Source organism: Colossoma macropomum, unplaced genomic scaffold (genome assembly GCF_904425465.1).
Source record: "Colossoma macropomum unplaced genomic scaffold, Colossoma_macropomum, whole genome shotgun sequence".
Taxonomy (NCBI): domain Eukaryota; kingdom Metazoa; phylum Chordata; class Actinopteri; order Characiformes; family Serrasalmidae; genus Colossoma; species Colossoma macropomum.
The window spans coordinates 13,502,803-13,522,260 of NW_023494795.1; the positions used below are offsets into that span (position 1 = coordinate 13,502,803).

At 38.1% G+C, this 19,458-nt stretch overlaps 1 protein-coding gene across 2 annotated transcripts in view; it reads left to right on the forward strand.

Moving 5' to 3' along the window:
* The window catches only part of ralgps2 (Ral GEF with PH domain and SH3 binding motif 2), a 158,439-nt gene that overhangs the window by 75,944 nt on the left and 63,037 nt on the right, over positions 1 to 19,458 (forward strand). For both annotated transcript variants that reach the window (XM_036581540.1, XM_036581541.1), the window contains exons 7-9: positions 5,587 to 5,676; positions 6,759 to 6,851; positions 10,733 to 10,859. In XM_036581540.1, the coding sequence (XP_036437433.1) occupies positions 5,587 to 5,676; positions 6,759 to 6,851; positions 10,733 to 10,859 (310 nt within the window). The remainder of the gene's footprint in view (positions 1 to 5,586; positions 5,677 to 6,758; positions 6,852 to 10,732; positions 10,860 to 19,458) is intronic.

Genomic DNA, 19,458 nt, shown 5'->3' on the forward strand with positions numbered 1-19,458 from the left:
TTTTCTCAAAACAAATGGAAAAATGTCACAAGTGCAGACTCAAACCTGTACAGAATGTAAATTAAATGTAAATACAGTTCATTGTATGTACAGTATTACCTAATGGATTCTAGTACTGCCACTGATTATGTAATTACTTTTAAATAATTATATAATGAATATTAAATGTGCTGGGGGGAAAAACAATGATAAGACTTCTCTAAGCATTTTTGAGGACCGAGGAACCTTTTTTCTGTTGCTTTCAATGAGAGGCATGCTTCGTGTCCTGTTTTTGCATGCTGGGCGCCTTCTGCATCTTCTGTGCGGAATGTTCCTGAACTGAAAAACTCAGGCAGTGAGTCATGAGCTTTTTTCCCTGTGATAACCATTCAAAATGAAGTACCCTGAATAATTTCACGGACCAAAATATAATAAACAAAACTTGTGTAGCTTGTTTGGACGGGCACGCCACGCTTATTACAGTTAATACTGTGTCACTTTCTAAAAGTGCAGGTGGCAGACATGGCTGCATATGCATATCAAAACCCAGCACAGCTTATTGACAGTTATGACGAGGGCTGGGCAATATCACAATATTTATTGTTACCATGATAAATTATGTCACAATATGCCACAGTGTGTTTTTCTGAGGATATTGTGGATATCATCAGTACACGTCCCTGCTGCATGACTGATTACAAAGAAGCCTAATTAGCCTCGTCAGTTGGACGTATCAAGCACAATGTGTGAAATGTTGAACACAAATCATTGTGTGAAGTCTCTTTGTTAAACTTACTTTTAGATGTCAGGAAAAAACATTGTAATGTATTGTGCCTAGAGAAAACTTCTTAAAGTATCGCAAAATTACATTTTTGGCATATCACTCACACCCACCTTTAGTTACAACACTGTTGATGTTTAGTGACAAGGAGGCATGCAGGCAGAAACGGTGCAGTGTGATCTCCCAAGAATAAATTAGTGCGTTTTTCCACTTTGAAACCCCTCCCATCTGCCCAGTGTTACCCTGCATTCACACCAGCAGCGATGCGACAAGTTGGTCGGAGGTCATTCATTTTCAGTGAAAGCTGGCGACAGGAGGTGGCATGAACGTTGGTGACGCGACAAAGTTGAGCAGAGTTTAAGTTTATGCAAATAAGGAGTGAAGTGACGTGGCGGTTAGCAATAAGAATTGAGCATTGAGCAGCTTAGTACGCACTTAATCTCTGCCACTGTGAAACAGTGCACTCCTTTTTTGGTTTGTAGGTAATTAGTCCTACTAGAGGTTGAATAATGGTGGCGCAAATAGACAGTTATCGCAAAAAACTAAATACCGTTTTCCTTACAAACCGACTGCACAGACACAGGGATTAAATAAAAATAAGCACAGAAGCGATTTCTCACCAGGATTTTTATTTGTAGTGGGAACACATCTAATTTGTGCTTGACATCAGTGAAACCATGGCAACCAACCATGGAGTTTAGAAGCGATCTGCGATTTGGGTGACAACAGGCGAAAAGTCGCTGCCGGTGTGAACACAGGGTTAAAGTGAAGTAATGAGGGAAATGTTCAAAAAATAGTTTTTGCATGTGTGAAGTTAATAGTTTGTTAGATATTAGTTAGTTACCGGCTTCATCACTATGGTTCTGTGTTCTCGAGCAGTCTGTAATTGTGCAGGATTTAACAGATAAACTCTGTGATCATAAATATACCTGTAAAGTGTGTTCATTACAGACTGTTAATTACCTTCTGTATTTAACTCTGTAGCCCTGGCCTTCACTCAGCTGTGCACAGCACTCACACATACACCTCATTCAACAACTGTTCAAACACACACACATACATACATGCATACACACATACACACACAGAGTCTGATCATCACACGCATACACACACGCATACTCACAAGCTCATGCACTCTTCAGATTATGCAGGGACAGATGTTAGAAATTAAGCACATCTGGTTATCTTTTTCCAGGGGTTATTTGCATGAGGACTGTTGGCTGAATTCTGAGACGCTTCTTCCCTCCGTCTCTCTTTTTTCCCTCTGTTTTATCCCCTCTTTGTGTGTGTGGTTTTTTCCTTTAACTTCCATGAAATGAGATGTGTTTGTTTTTGTGTGTGTAACTTGTTGTATAATCCAGTAACAGCTCCGGTATAGATTTCCTGAGAATGGGACTATAAAACTGAGAGAGAGCGTTTGTTCGTGCCCTCTCTTCTGTTTTCGATCTACAACTAAAATATATCATCACTGTCACACAAACATTCTCCACTCTTTAAGTAGTTTTCCTTTTTTTGCATAATTTGAAAAGTTATCTTTTGTATTCTGATTAAATTTCATAATGAATAGACTAATAAAATGGGTAAAATTACTTACCTTGTTACATTTAATTTGCATTACAAGTTAAGAAGATTTTTTCCTTCTTCAGTAAAGTTACCGTTTTGGAGATATTAGGTTTCACTCAGATCATTATCAAATCAAAGCCGGATAGGTCACTTGAGGTCAGCGTTAATCAGAAATTGTAACGTTTTCCTTCTGCAGCATGATGTGTTTCCATCTCTGAGCTAGCTTAGTGATAGCTAGGGATGGAGAGAGGGGGAGGTGAAACATGATATTGGATAAAGAGGAATCCAAATTTGTGCATAATTCAGTGATTAAGTTGTACAGAAAGTTGTTCAGAGTGGTTTGATTTGAAGTGCTTTGTTGTAGAGAAACTCACTGACTTTGTTTTCCTTACAGTGGTAATGATAGGAATCAGGAGTCACAACGTCTGTGCCAATATATTTAACCTATATTTAGCCATTTGCTATAGTTTATGTAAAACAGATAATTTCTGGTCAAACCACTCTGAATGAGGGTTTACATCTTGACCATTTCATTATGCAGAAATGTAGAATGAAGACATTGTAGAGGCGGATAAAATGGCTACACTACCACCGCACTAGAATATGCATCTTGTTCTTTGTTATATTTATCTTAATTTTGTTTAGGAAAAAAGATTCATATTCAGTGTAATGAAGTGTTCAAGAAACTGATTTCTGCAGAACTTTTTCACATTGCGTCTGACACTGCGTTTGGGGTCTGTTTTAATTTTTGTCCGTATAAAATTATGTTGGGCTTTCATTTCAGCATCAGCATTGATGGCAAAATGTTAATATCTGTAGGGTCCTGCAAAAGTGACTATATGATGAATATCCACCCTCATGCTGCTCCCTTCCATTTGGCAGTAGCATTAAGTGTATTGCCAAGTATTATTAAAAGAATTCTGATCTTGGCTTCCTGTTAAGTGTAGCTAAAGGGATTATACAGTGTGATTGCTTTCACTAGAATGTGGGTACACTGCTTTTGGCAGTTGTCTTGCAGGGGCAATAAATGAGGTCACATACATTAATGATGGTGCATGTGCATGCATGTGTTTGTGTTCCCATTTTAGAGACTGCACCTTTTTACTTTTTTCTCTGAGCTTCAGAAGCTGTGATTGGAGACTAAAACGTTTACTCATCATCTCTTTCCGCTGGCAAAAACAAAGGACCCTTCGGAGCGCGAGTCTGAAAGATTGTAGCTAATGTGATTAGACACAACGAGTATCAGGCTGCTGAGCGCAGACATGATGAGAACCATGACTACCTTCTTCTGAAAGATTCACTTTTCATGCTGATAGAAATCATTGACCATTAAATGAGCAGGGCCATCACTTTTCTTGTAAAATAAAAAAAACAAACGGGTTTGAGGTGAAAGTAGGGGTTGGAGTCTCTAGGCACCTCGTAATTCAGTTTGATTTCAATTCAGGGTGTCAAGATGTGACTATAAAATGATTCTTGATGCATCTTGATGCATCTCCATTCTTAATCTATGTAGATTTATTATAATACAAACACTGTATGACCAAACGTATGAGGACACACCTCCCTATTATTGAGTTCAGGTGTTTCAGCCACACTCATTGCTGACAGGTGTATATAATCAAGCACATAGCCATGCAATCTCCATAGACAAGCACTGGCAGTAGAATGGGTCCTATTGAAGAACTTGGTGATTTTAAACTCATAGGATGCCACCTTTGCTACAAATCAGTTTGCAGTTCCTGCCCTGCTAGATCTGCCCTGGTCAACTGTAAGTGCCATTATTGTGAAGTGGAAACATCTAGGCACAACATGAAATGGTAGACAACACAAACTCAGAGCGGAGCAGCTGAGTGCTGAAGCATGTAGCGTGTAAAAAATCATCTGGACTGTATTGCGTCTCTCACTGTAGAGTTGCAAACTGCTTCTGGAAAAATCAGCACAAAAACTGTGTCGAGAGCTTCATGAAATGTTTCCATGGCGGAGCAGCTGCACACAAGCCTAAGATCACTATACACAGTGCCAAGCATCTGCTGGACTGGTATGAAGCATTTTACCACTGACATCTGGAGCAGTATAAATGTGTTCTCTGGAGTGATGAATCATGCTTCACTCTGGCAGTCTGGTAGATGAATCTGGGTTTGGTGGATACCTGGAGAAAACTACTGACCACAATGCATAATGCCACCTGTTTGGTGGAGGAGGGATAACGGTCAGGAGCAGTTTTTCAGGATTTGGGCTAAAGCCCTTAGTTTCAGTTAAGGGTAACGTTAATGCTACAACATACACAGACATTTTAGACAATTATGTTCTCCCAACTTTAAGGCAGACTGCCACAGACATGTGGCAGTCTGAGTGAGTTACAAAGCCACATTTGCATGTTTTATGTTTTTTCAGCTATAGATGATTGTGGGAAAGCATTAGGTATTAATCTTTGAAAATTTGACAAATCATTTGAGCCATCAGAACGCTTAAGCTGCAAGTTTACTAACTTTTTTACAAATCTAGTAACACAGTATTTCTTGCATTATCCTTGAACAGTCTTGTGCCCAAGAAGCTTCGAGCATTATTAGCTTATTTGTTGGTTTCTGTTAAATAACTTATTTTTCTAATTTATAAATATAATTCTGTTTACAAAATGTCATTTTTTATTATAGCATACGTTGATGGATGCATTTTTTATGTTTTTGTTACTCTCACCATGATGATGTTTTGTTCTCAGGTTTACTAGTTCAGCTTATCGCCATGCATGCTAACAGAATGGCAAATATGCATTAAACCATTAGTCCTTAAAAATGGGTGATTCCAGTCTTATCTAAGCCATTTATTTGTTACTGTATGAAACAGTTGATTTAATATAATGAAATTGTTTTAATTGATGCAAATACATTAAAATATTTGATTCACGTTAAATGATCTAATTTAAGATTGAGCAGAACTTGAAAAAATAGAGTATTGCCATCTTAATGGAAGCCTATTATGATTATTGGGCTGTTTAGGTTTACCTAACTTGTTGCCGAATTGTTGATCCCTGTAGGTTAGAAAGTAACTGTAACTTATAAAGTTATTGAAACATGAACCTGATAAGTAACTTAATTTTTTTTAAAGCACTAAGTTCGCTTGACAAGCCAACTAATTTAAGTTTTGCGGTGTGTAGTGGGTGTCGGGTCAGTGACATTAACAGTGATCAGAGACTTGCTTTTTACACCCAGTGTGTTGACAGATTTATAACACATTCTCTGTTTTTGTATGTGTGTGTGTAGGTGAGTTTCTGGGTGGTGCGGGAGATTCTTCACGCTCAGACTCTGAAGATCAGAGCGGAGGTTTTAAGTCACTACATCAGAACAGCCAAGGTACCATATACTTTTTTACACTACATGCTACGTATCGTCGCTGTCCAAAGAAAACCATGTATCTCCATTTTTGTTGATTTTTAGTTTTCTATATCATTTCAACACACCAGCTGTCCTTTACATTGTGTACAGATTTCATGCTGCATGGACCAATAGAAATGCTCTGAAATCACTTAATAAAACCTCTTTACATTGACTTACATTCAATGTTTTTGCTTTCTCCTGTAAAGTTACTATTTTGGAGATACTTAATATTCTTTGGACAGCGACGATATATAACTACGTACCACATACATAACTATAAACAGATGTCAGACAGTTTTTAACATTGCTACTGTGAGGTTTACTCTCACCTTTACGCAGCAAACGCAAATAAATAACACAAAAATGCAAAATATTCATGCATGTGTATATTTTTGCACCATTATGCACACTGGGTGTGATCTATGCAGTTTTTATTTTTTTTATTTCATTGTTTTGTTTGCCCCATACAAGAAACGATATGAGCAGACTGTGTTTAAGTGACAAATATCATTTTCTCTTCACAAAACGGCCCCATGGTGGCACTAAGCAGGTTACTCTTCATTTTGGAAAAGTGAAAGGAGCACATGGAGTTACGCTCCTTCATTCAGCAGGTGAAGCTTTGAGTGCTCTCATGTATAGCTCTAATATCCATAACCCATTTTGAGCTGCTTTTGGAGATTTTAGCAGATCACATGACAAATAAGATGCCAAACTATCAAGCTTTTGACATTTGTCAAAAAATATGGGTTGCTGTTCACTAGCCGATTTGTCAAGCTTGGTTGTTGCTGTGCCAATCACAGCAGTGGCTGAGTGAGTTCATGCTGCGAATAAAATAATGGAATACAATAACATTACGTTTTCATCTGAAATATCAATCATACATGTGTTCAATGTAATCTATGGATTTTGAATAAAATGCTCAAATAAATTGCGCTTGGTGTGTGAAGGTCTGAATATCTCTCTCTCTCTCTCTCCTCTCTCTCTCTCTCTCTCTCTCTCTCTCTCTCTGTCTCTGTCTCTCTCTCTCTGTCTCTCTGTCTCTGTCTCTGATCGTACAGAAACTGTGTGACATGAATAATCTCCATGCAGTGATGGCTGTGGTGTCAGGTCTGCAGAGCGCTCCTATCTTCAGACTCACCAAGACATGGGCTGTGAGTACCTGTTGGTGTTTCTGTTCTGTTACACGTGTAGCAAATGACATCATATCATTGTTTTGAGTTGTAACTAAGGTAGCTAAAGTAGTTAGCCTACTTACAGCTACACTTCCTTCTTAACCTTTTAAGGCAAACACAAGAAAGTGGCTATTTCAGCCGTTTTATCTGCTCTTTTTAATTAATAATTCGTTTCTGAATGCTGCTGTTGCCTTAATTTTATAAGTAAAAATCTAACAAACGCTTTATCATTATTCTGATTAAACAAATCAATAATAAGTGTTTACTTTTTTCAGTACTCAAATACTGACACTTGGAATCATTAACCAATTATTTAAGTACTTTTCAACATCCTTATTAGATTAAAAATTAAATTAAACATTTCTGTTTAACTTCCTGCTGCATGCTGTTGTAGGTAGCACAATTATCTACTTGCAGTATCTCACTAAATAACGGCTTAAAGCGGTAGTTAGGTAGAAAAACTCAATTATGCATTTTTCCCTTCACACCAAATATAGTCATCTATGTTATGTGTCTGTAAGCAAGTCTGAGATTACTTAACAATTAGATAACACAATATGACACAGTTTGAGGCAGTTGTGTGTGATTTGCACATGAAGTTTTCCCATTGCTTTTTGGATGGTGTAAGCTTCCATTATTCTTTAGCTACATTACCCCATAGCTCTGATACAAATCTAATGAAACAAACAATTTACAATTGGACTACCAAACAAGAAGAAGCAGACTTATGTCTTGATTGGCTGATCACATTTTTTTTTCCTGAATTATCTCTTTAAATATGCCCAATAGTAGGCCTGTCACAATCATGGACATTTTAGCGGACAGCTGTCATACTTCATGTTCTATTTAAACTAAAGTTCTTACAGCTGTGGTGATAGCACAGTAGGGTCACCTCAACAAAGTCCTCATAACGTTATAATTTAAAAAATAGTGCTTAACGGTCATGTCATAATGCTTGGTGAAATTATCATCATCTAGAAGAATGAAGAATGATCTCGGTTGTATTTCTCAGTTTTAAAGGCTTCAGCTGTGCCTTTAAGACTGATATATGTAAATGTTTCCCTGTGTTTTGCCTCATTCAAATAGCAATACGGGCTCAAACACTTGCTATAGTTTCAGTTTTTTCAGCTTAGTTTCCATATATGGACTGGAGAGTGAATGGTACACTTTGAAATGTTAACCATGTTTATTTATGACATCAAACTGTTTTATGTATTTACTATTTTTATACTGTTTTATTGATGTGGATCTTACCCCATACAGCCCTTGTTGTTGATCTACAGCCTTTTGCCAAATACTGCTATTACCAGTAGTTAAATGTGAAGTAGCTCATAGACAAAGCTTTATTTTAGGGAAACCGCACTACTCATCTTTATTTATATCTGACAATGAAAAATAAAAAATCGCAAGCTGCAGCCGCCATCTTATTACCATCTGCCGGTTATGTTTGTGTCTGACTACACTGGTGCAGTTCTGACATCTTTAAATCAACTCGTCCTCCATGCTGAGCAGAGAAGCAGGAAATGGAGAGTGCAGAGCAGAGCGTTTTAGATTCAGGGCATCGAACACAAGGGGAACAGACACATACTTGGTTATTGATGGCTGCTGGCAATGTGAATGACATGATGAATTACAATAAAACCGTCAAGTTGTTGTCTTTTTTTTTTTGACACCCACATGTGTTATGGAAGTGTTGTAGCTGTTTCTGTCTAACAGATCCTACTGGTCTTGTGTGGTGAGTCCTTAGGCTACCATGCAGTCTTAATACATTTCCAGACTCATTTAAATGGAGATTTACAGTACTTTAATAGTGATGAAAGGACAAACTACTATTGGAGTCAAGGTATCGTCTTCTGTTCTTTAAAGTGGCTTTTTGTGCCTGCTAACGAGTCTCTTATGTTGCAGAGGAACCATAATCCCGGCTTTGTAAAGGCCGGCATTGAGGCAGTGCTGCTGTTAGGCCTTCCAGAATCTTCTGAATGTTTCCACTGTAAAAGCTTGCTATAAAAGCTTGCTATAAAACAGACACCTGCTCTTTCTCTTCTGTATCACTGTGTAGTCTGCATCTTTCTCTCTCCTGTTCACTCACTCATGTCTACTCAGACATCTGACTCTGACATTAACCCCTATATCCCCTCTCTCAGGTCTCTTCTCTGAGAACTGCTCCCCTCCAAAAGCCCCAAACAGCATTCCTACAGCATTACTTCACTAGGATCGTCTTTGCTCTTGTTGTTAAATGCGTTTCTTCCTTGTTTGCTTTCTTTACCTCTCACACTAGAGTATCTTCACCGCAGCTGTGCTCTGTCCTTTTAACACTATTCAAATAAGAGTCCATCCAAGTATAACAGTGTATGGATTGAAACATTACTCACAAAGTTCAGTGTAAATTAAATGCAAATTAGTCAACAGTGCAAACTGTACAACACATTAACACGTTCCAATCTGTGATGCGCTGTGTATTTTTCTACCATAGAGACTGACTTGGCTGCAACTTATAAATAAAATAAAACGAAATAATTTAGGATTATGAAAAAGGCACTGCACTTCCATAAGACAGAATCTGAGTCTCAGGACGCTCAGACAGCAGTTCACTTGCTAAGTGTACTGTATATACAGTGTGTGATTTTTGTGCTTTAGTTTAATTTTTTTAAACAGGGGTGGTCAGGGATTTTTGTGACCACATAACATTTTTAACATGAATCACAAAAGGTCCCTGACAGCAGAGATGAAAGCAGCTGCGTTGGTTCCTCTCCTGTTTGTTTATGATTCATGTTAGTAACGCATGCAATCTAAACTTTTGTAATAGGCCGTACTAGAGCTCGAACAAGGCATGTTTTTGTCTGACAACAAATGCAGCTTTAAATAAGTGGCTTTAATTTCGCTGTCCTCCTGTGAACTGATCACTTGGGAGAAATGTTAATATCAGGTATGAATAAGGCCGTAGACCAGGGGTGTCAAACTCAACCAGTAAAAAGGCCATATTAAAAAATCTCATCAAATCTGTGGGCCAGATTAAAAAACATTTTTATTTCATTTGATCATAATGTTGTGCTACAGCCCGAACTGGCCATTTTTTTATTCAAAGTATCAAAAACGTCAACAGTAAAATACAGGCTCTTGTAGTAGACCTTGAAATATTACATAACCGCTTGAAATATGCAAAATTTAAATGTGCCCAGGCGCTCAGTCTTTTAAACCTACCTATTTGCTTGAACTAGACACCTGGTGTCTTTTCTTTGCTGCAAGTTCATTAAGACTTGGGCTCAATTTCTGAGCTGCTGAGCTAATGTTATGTGTTTATGTTGGTTAAACTGCAGCTGAAATACATTTTGGTGATGTGACTGGTGTGGATTTGTGCAGAATTTGTAGAATTGAGGTGTAACCGTGGTCCCATAGACTGTTGTTGGGGCAGGAAAGTCGGAGCACATGACGTTGCAGTGCATGCTAGGGACTGTAGTGCAGCACATTGTGAAACGGGCTAATATTAATAGAAAATTAAAATACTTTTGCAGGTCGGATAGTATTGTGTGGCGGGCCTTGTGTTTGATGGTAAATTTAGGGCTATTGTGTGCATGTAAACATAGCAATTGTGTCTCAGCTTGAGACCTTGAGGCTGCAAAGTATGTTCTGTTAAATCATTAGCTAATAAACACATCCTTCTTGAGTTAAATTGGGGAATATTTGTCAAAACAAGATAGTTATAAATATCAGATATCTCAAGCTGAAAGTTCAAGTCTGATAGTAAGCCTGACTATGGGACTTAAGTTGGGAAACACTGATCTAAGGGATTGCACACATTGAATAAAATAGAATGGCCTTACTATAAACCCTAAGCCTCTCTCTGCCAATCTGTCTCCCAGCTGCTGAGTCGTAAGGACAAGGCTACGTTTGAGAGGCTGGAGTATCTGATGTCTAAAGAAGACAACTACAAGAGACTGAGAGACTACATCAGCAGCCAAAGCATGACCTCCTGCATACCATATCTAGGTTTGTCTGCCTTTTTTTATTCATCTTTGTCTCTTTTCCTCATCTGTGTTTAGCCTTCTCTCACACTGTTGCATCTTCCTGGACAAACACAGTACATGAACCTTCCATTTACCAGACTCAGATTGGATCTCTTAGGGACTCCTCTTTGAAGATGCCCTTGTAAATGACCCATGAAGTACCTTCTCTTACAAAACCTTTCTCTACATATCGTCTTATGTTTGCGTTTTACCGCTTTTTTGTTCACGTAAGCAAGGGTAAAGTAGTTTGTTTAAATTGGTTAGCTATAAAATGCCCAGGTTTAAACGCTAGCCACTGGGCTTCTTCTGTTTTTCTCTTGAAGGGCTTTAGCAGTGCGTTCATTATTAAAGGCACTGCAAGTTTATTAAACGCTGTCAGGTTTCTGGGCTTGCTGTGGGTTCAGTTAAACTATGTTGAGATTGTTGGGATCACGGTCAAAGCATTAATCCAAACCACACAATGACGTACATTCAAAAGAGGTGATTGCATGTTTTTCCAGTGCTGCTCACACATGGTCATATTTACTATGTGTTGAGTCTGTTTTTAGTGCTTGTGCATGATTTTGCGTTGGTGTGTAAGAATGAGCTGTGATTTTGCCTTGTGCTCCCTTTTCTCTTGTAAACCCCTCATCACTACTGTGCTTACTATTTGGGAAGTGTGTGGGTGGGTGTGTATGTGGGTGTGGGTTCTCACTAGGGGTGTAAATCTCTGAACTCACGATTCTTTATGACACCATTCACTGTATTATGAAATCTCAGATTGGACTTCAGTTGGATTATTTTCTATTATTTTCTATTTTCATATTCTAACCGTGCTGATATTTCGCCATAACATTACGGGTTTTTTTACGAACACTGTATCACTCCGCTAAGACACCGTTGCTAAGCAACGAGGTTGACAGCTGTAAGAGACGCTCAAGCCATTTGAACATTTTTACTTCTTACTCTGCCACAAATAAAAAATGGATATTTTTAAATAACATACATTTTATATATATATATATATATATATATATATATATTATTATTTTTTTTTATATTTTTTTTTTTATTTTTTTTTATGTATATATATATATACATATATTTTGTTTATGTATATATATATATATATACACACACACACACATACAGCCTCTGAAGATGAGACAACACTGAGCAGCGTTTCAGTCAGTAGCAGTGACAGAAGAACAGCTAAACAAGCTGGAATTAGCCAGAAATTAACCGAATACCATTCGCCAAACGTGTAGTCTCATCTTCAGAGTCTGACCAAATCGAGTGACTGAGCCATAAAACTGACGTAATAAAGAACAAAAGCTTGCTCAGTGGTAATGACGGTTTTGGAATTTAGCGTAAGTAGCTGGGGTGTGAACTGCCGGCTGTGCAGCGAGTAAGCGGAGTTCGTTACTCTGACGTAGCAACAAGCTGCTTGTTAAGGAACTGTAATTTGGCGAAGGGAATTGTTAACATTAAAACATTGAGTGTCACGTTCACAGACCGATTTATTAATTTCTTACTTTATTCATTTAACTGTTGTATAAAAGCAATAGAACACTTGAGGTTGTGTGTTATTGCATATAACATCACGGCTGTGATGATCTACAGTGCTGTGATGTTATTTTGTGATAACACACTCCCTCTCGTGTTCTATTGCTAAATATACACAAAAGAGAGGAATTACATAGACAATAGAATTCTATTTTAAAAACAGCTGTATATTTATATTTCACTGTGAAATGAAGTGAAATAATGGCACAAGAAACCTGGATTTGGTACTTTTTTATGTTATTTTTCACTGCTTATCTTACAGTATGTCACTTTTAGTTTATCTTACAGTATATTACTACCACATTTCTATCTTAGTTGAAATTCTTGTACTGCCATGCTGTGGTATCCCAAAAAAGGCAAATGTCAGATAGAAATAGTCTAAATCAAAACTTTGATTCAGGGCAAGAAATTACAGAAATCACCAAAAAAAAATTTAAAAATCTTTTAGTAGTTAAATAAAAATAACAGTGTATTACTGCTTTTCTTATCATTTACTAGCTATTTTATTTTTCAAGTTACAACTTCTCCTATTTACTCAAAAGCCATACTGCCCCGTATATGTATAGAGTATATTAAATTCATTCATAATGAATGAGCCTAATAACATTTTGACTTTGTACATGAACAACTGTATTGTGTATATAATTGATTTTTGATTTCATGTGAAAATAGGGAAAATAATGCTAATATCATCATAATCAGGCATGGAATGTTGTCTCTTGTAACATCCCAATATTGATGCAGTCCAATCACCACTTTCAGATCAGCGCATCACAATAAGTTGGTGCAATTTTACCCTCCCGTTCTCACCCTCACCATGTTTGCCAGTACTCTGTGCAAATAGTGTTATTTGTTTCGCTTTGGTAATAAGGAGAACAAAAAAGTCTCGGTGAGTTATGCCCCACTCTCGTCTCTTATCACATCCCACAAGCACAGAGAGACTAGCCCCTCTACCCAACTGCTGTACAAACGTGGCTCATGCAGAAGTAGCTACAGACGGGGATTTTGTTCTTTTTTTGTAGTTTTTTTTAAGCTGGCAGCACAAACTGTGTCTTAAGTGAGCTAGAGCAAAGCACCAGCAGGAACAGCTCGGATGAGAGGAGCTCGGAAAACAGGCCATCCATCATGTTCTCGGTGTTTGTGTGTGTTTGCATGTTTTTCAGCTCTATTTTTTGTTGTGTGATTCTTTAGAGTCAGAGTGGTTTTTGAAGGTTTGTGATGTACTGTTTTTAAAGGAAGAAAGCATCTGCTGTCTGATCACTTTTTGGCAGCTTCCTCTTCCTCACCACACCACACACACACGCGCACACATACACGTACACATACACATATACATAAACACACACACACACACACACACACACATACAGACACAGACCCACTGTTTTTAATATGATGTGTTGACAAGCACTATTTATTTTCAGCACTGTTGGCAAAGCTCATGTCTTCAGTTCAAGAGAGGAAGAAAGGAGCACTGTGCTTGTTTAGAGAGTTTGCTATAATTGTTTGCAGATCTACATCTTATTCGTAGTATTCAGATGATGTCATGCAATCGCGCCGCCACCATTTTGGTAGGCAACCTCAAGTTCATTTGGGAGCGCAGTGGTGGTGTGTTATGTACAGAGCCCTGCTGGTGACATTCCGTATAAATGGAAATAATGCATAGCCACGCCATATTAATGTGTGGGAACAAGATCCTATTGCGTAGGAACGAGATCCTAATCCTAATAAGATAATTAAGCCTTGACCACAGCTTAATAAGGCATGATCTCGTGGCCACGACTTAAGTATCTTATTCCCATACCTTACCAAGTCGTGGCCATGCATTAGGGTCTTGTTCCTTGCATTAATATGGCGTGGCCATGCATTATTTTTATTTTTGCAGGATGTCACCAGCAGGGCTCCGTAGTTATGAGATAACAAAGCCATGACCAATCCAGCAAAGGCAGTAGTTTTTTTTTCTTTCTTTTTTTTTCTCGAAACTCTCAGTTTCATCCTGTATATTCGTACATTTTATATTTAAGTGATTTGGTTTGATTTGCTGCTGTAGTGATAAGAATTTAAACTGAAATCTAAATGGTTGAGATTCCCCTCTGCGTTATTATTGGCACATTCCAAATCACTAAATACTATGCAAGAAATAGCGCGTGTACTATTACAAGTGCACTTATTGGTGTAGTAGATAAAGTATAGAAGTGTGTAATTTGGTACATAGTGTTAGATCAGCCAGTGAGGCAAGTGCAGCAGTCCAGCAACTCCAGTGGCTGATTATAGGTTTGCTGTGCTGCTCAAAAGCTGTGAATTAAACATTTCCAATTGAAAGTTTAAGGTATATTATGGTTAAGGATGTGTTTATGTAAGTGCATTTATTGAGGTAAGCTGATGTTGGCTTCGTATTCGGCAGCTTCTTTTTTAAAATTTGTTCTATGTTTAAGGCACCATAATGTAACTGCAGCAATATTAATGGTGGAACAGAAAATTTAAATAAGATGGCGAATAAGAAGCCACCTTCAGCTGAATTTGTGTGTGTGTGTGTGTGTGTGTGCGTGTGTGTGTGTGTGTGTATCTGTGTATGAGTTTTTTATTTAAGAGCTTTGACAGTTTTTTTTGTTAAATCTTATGAGTTGAGATTTTCTGAACTCTGGAGATATGCAGGCTTTATGGGTCCATTCCACCAATGAAGCCAGTGTTCTCCTCATTGCATTTTCTGGAGACGGCATCTGAAGGTTCCATCTATTGTTGCTTGTTGTTGTGGTCATTCTGGTCTATTTCTTTGCCATGGGTTTTTTTTTCTGCCTGCTGTTTTGTAGCTGCAGCAACAGTGACAAGATGAGCTGTTTCAAAGGACAGGCAGAGGTACTGCTTGTCTACCAAAATTGCAATCTGGTGTTCTCTGGTGATGTAATTGAACACTGAATACTGCACTGTTTCCTCTCCCTTTGTTTCCTTTTAACTTTAGCTCATGCTCTCTAACTCTCTTCCTAACTTTCTTGCTTTCTCTCTCTCTCTCTCTCTGTTTTACACGTGTGTGTGATGCTTATTCCCCCTTCTGTCAGTCTCTGTCTAAGTCTCTGTCTAAGTGTCTGTCTGTGTGTTGCATAAGACTTGTGAGCTCATTCATCTGAGATGAGCAAAGGATCACAAACAGATTTGACACAGAAAAAGCCTGAACATCTAGGACATATGTGGAGCGATGGCAATAAATCGATTAGAATTGATTAATTATCAGTTAAATGTATGTTCTCAGTAAATTAGCAGTGTTGGAAATTTCTGTCGTGATGCATATTTTATAGGAGACATGCCACACAAAACGGAAAACAAAGCTGCATTTCCGATCCGAGAGTCTCTGTATTTTGGCGTTTTTCCTTTTTACAGAAACATTTGATTCTACAAGCTGTCAGTATTTGCTGCTTGCAGTAGTGTCATAACAAACAAAGCTTCCACCTCACTTGAAGGGCCACTCCCTCTCACCCAGCCTTCATACTTTCACCACTTTTGCTTACATATGTCTCTGATGGACAGGAAAGCATAAAATAGCCACTGATTCAGCTGACTCTTTTTCACTGATGTTAAAAGGCTCTCTGTGAGCTAACTAGACTGTATTCTGCACTCATGAGAGTAAGCTGACCAGCTGGGCATATAGCTAAGCTATCAAGTTCTAAGCTAATATCCAAAGTAAACAATATGATCATGTCTGTTACAAGCACCAAATTTTAACGTTTAAGCTAAAGAGCTGCATGAAATGTGAACATACATCACTGTTCTTCAGTGAAGTCAGTTTTTATTGTTTGTTTTAGTCCAATTTAAAAACTCGAAGTTAATCTTGGAAATAATTAGTAGTTGGAGTCATTGCTAATATAAATTGACATTGGCGGCTCTAGACGTGCAGTGTCTGAGTATCAGTATGATAGGAATTGGCTTATGCAGCTTTGTAAAGCATATATATATGTGTATGTATTCATTCATGTGTGTATGTGTGTGTAAGAGTGGACTGGAGATATCCCAGGCCCTTTGGAAGACAGACTGGAAAATCCTGCACAGTTCTACTGCAGCAGATTTGAAATCCACCAGAGAACTACCACAGAAAGAGAGAGAGAGTCTGTGTGTGTGTGTGTGTGTGTGTGTGTGTGTGTGTGTGTGTGTGTGTGTGCGTGTGCGTGTGCGTGCTAGGGTATCTCTCATTTTCTTACATGGTCGTAACACTTTTGGATTGTTCTTTTTACCTCACTGTCTGTTCCTTCACCTCTGGCTGCTTTGCTTGAGTCCTGTGAATTGTCTTTCTGCAAGAAAAAAAAAAACACCACACTCCTTTTCAAGCAGTGTAGAGTATGAACAGGATTTAAGAAGAGTAGGAAGAGTAGGAAGCTTCATTTTGCAGGTATTGGAGTTCTGTAACCTTGCATTTCATTGCCTCCACAGTATTAACCCAATAATTTACATATCTGAAATTTACATTTCATTTGGTCCATTTGTTTGCTGAGCTCAACTGAACACCAACTGTAGTTTCGATCAAACCATATGGCTAAAATGACTTTTTATGACTTAGTTTATCATACTAAAGAACCTATAACATGGAAATCCACAATTTCCTTGCTTGTTTTGTAATAAGAGTTTAATATAACTGCTGAGCTGCAAGAAAACCTGCTTCTTGTGGTGTCAAGCCAACACATTTATGTATATCTGCCTATTCACTGTGCGGTAGGTTTAGCCATTACTTATTCAAGATATAAAAATGTTACAGCTTGTTGTACTGCTTTTTGAACGAGGCACAAAACAGGACAGCCAATCAGAACAGAGATTGTTTATATGGGCAATCACTTGGCCTGTGCAATTTTTTTAAATATACTCAGCAAGTAGAAATTTTCCAATAAAATAATTTTCACTTAGACATGCAACAAAATATGCAGGAGCTCTCTGACTGAGCCGGGGTGTGAAATTGTCTAATTTGTTACAGACCAGCCTTCCTCAACAGAACAGAACATCATTAAGAATTACTTAAGCAGAGTGAAATGCAGTGCTGAGTGTAAAAAGTTTACGAAAAGACTGAATGGAAGGCTGAGAGGAGCCGGGGACAAGGAAAGAAAAGAAGAGCAAAGAGAGAGACTGAGGAAAGATGGAATGTGTTGAGTTGGCTCTTTCTGTGTTAACTGGACTTCCCTGCCTAAAGTAGAATTGGAGCAGAATGAGCTGAGATGGCCTGACTGAGGTGACCTGGGCTCAACTGCAGCCCAGATGAACATCAATAACAGCTATTTCGTCCATGTCGTCTGAGAGAAAATGTGATGGGCAGCATTGTGAGGATGTGAGAGTGTGTGAAATTAGTGCGTGGAGGATGGCCATGGTTTTTGAGAGTTATATAGGTACACTGAGCCAAAGCTAGCTATAGCTTTTAAGTTTGCTTGAACTTGGGCTTGTCAAAAGTGGGTGTAATAATTTTAGATATTCTAATTTTTTTCTAATTCTAATTACTTTTAGCAGCCCATCATATTATATATTCTAATAATTTCTTCAGCTTTTTTATTTTCGTTATATATCTTTTGTTCTATTGTATGTATCAGTCCTGTAGTTTATATATAGCCTGGTTGTTATATCAGGTATGTTTAACGTTCAGTCCTACATTCCATGGTCCGTACAAGGTAAACCTTTTTAATATTTAATTGCATTAATACAGAACTCAGTTGATATGTTCACTCATAGGTGTGTTTGTATCAACTATATGGATGCTGTTCAACCAATCAGATTGTAGAACCTGAGGTATCAGTTTTATAATTGATGTTTAGATATTTTGCATCTTTGATTTTAGGTTTGCTGCTTGGATTTCCCAGAAATCACTAGTGTGTGTGTGTGTGTGTGTGTGTGTGCGCGCGCATGGATTCTTGTTAATAAGGTTGAGGGTGAGATTGGGGCTTTTAAAGCACTAAAGCTGAAACTGTTGGCTCAGCTTTTGTGTCTGCTTGTAAGGGTATATAAACTGACCCGCCTGGCAAGAGTGGTTAACTACCTCAGCTCTCCAGTGAAGGAGATGCTGACAGACTCTAATCTCTCCCACCAGACAACTATGGCGCACACACACGTGACCAGCAAGCCCACAGATACACACTCTGGAACGCTCGTCAGCATGCACACACCCACCTACCTTGAGAGCGAGAAGTCGTACAGCACACAGTCAATATAGCCAGTCTGTTTAAACATGTTTCTTCAGTGCAAGACAGCCATTACTTTCTGGATGAACTCATTGAAGAGCCATGAATGCTGCATTTAGAGCTGATTGCCAAGAGTTTAATGAATTTAGTGCTGTCTTAAGGATTTGGAAAAACAAGTGCTCCAAACACTTTGTCCTCATTGAAAACTGTAAATGAAACACCCTTTAATATTTTCCAGTTGTTTCTCATTCGCTGTCTTTTGTGGAAACCATGAAACATGAATATGTTGAAAAAAGGACTGTTAAACAATTCACATAAATATATTTAATGAATTGCATTATTTCGTGTAGTTGTAATAGATAGATTAATTAATTTATTGCTCTAATTTGACCATCTATGATTTTTTCAGTCTAAAAAGCAGTTCATTTTGTTATGACCATATAGGTGGACAGAATAAGCTTCTTCTGAATGTTTTTATTACTTTGAATGTAGCCTTCTCGCTCAGTAGTCGGATGAAGGCGTGTTGCAGTTTTAACACTACAGATACTATCAGCACTGTGTTTTGCTTACTTAACAGTCCTTAAGTGATAAACAAATTCACCATGGCAGAACCTGGAAATAACATTGGTTTTATCTAGACAGCCATCATTAGAACTACCATTTAAAAGCGGTAATTGGGTATTAGTGCTCCACTACCAGAGTCACAGTAACAGCATAAGTGAAGCTGGACTTCAGACTGGAACTGTGGATGGTTCAAGGGGTCAAACTAGGAAAACACTGTTTAACAAAATAGTGGTGTTAATTTAATTAGTGTGTTAACATGTTATCAGTGCATGTCGCTGTTGTCGGAAGAAAACCTTGTATCTCCAAAATGGAAATGGAAGGAAAAAACCT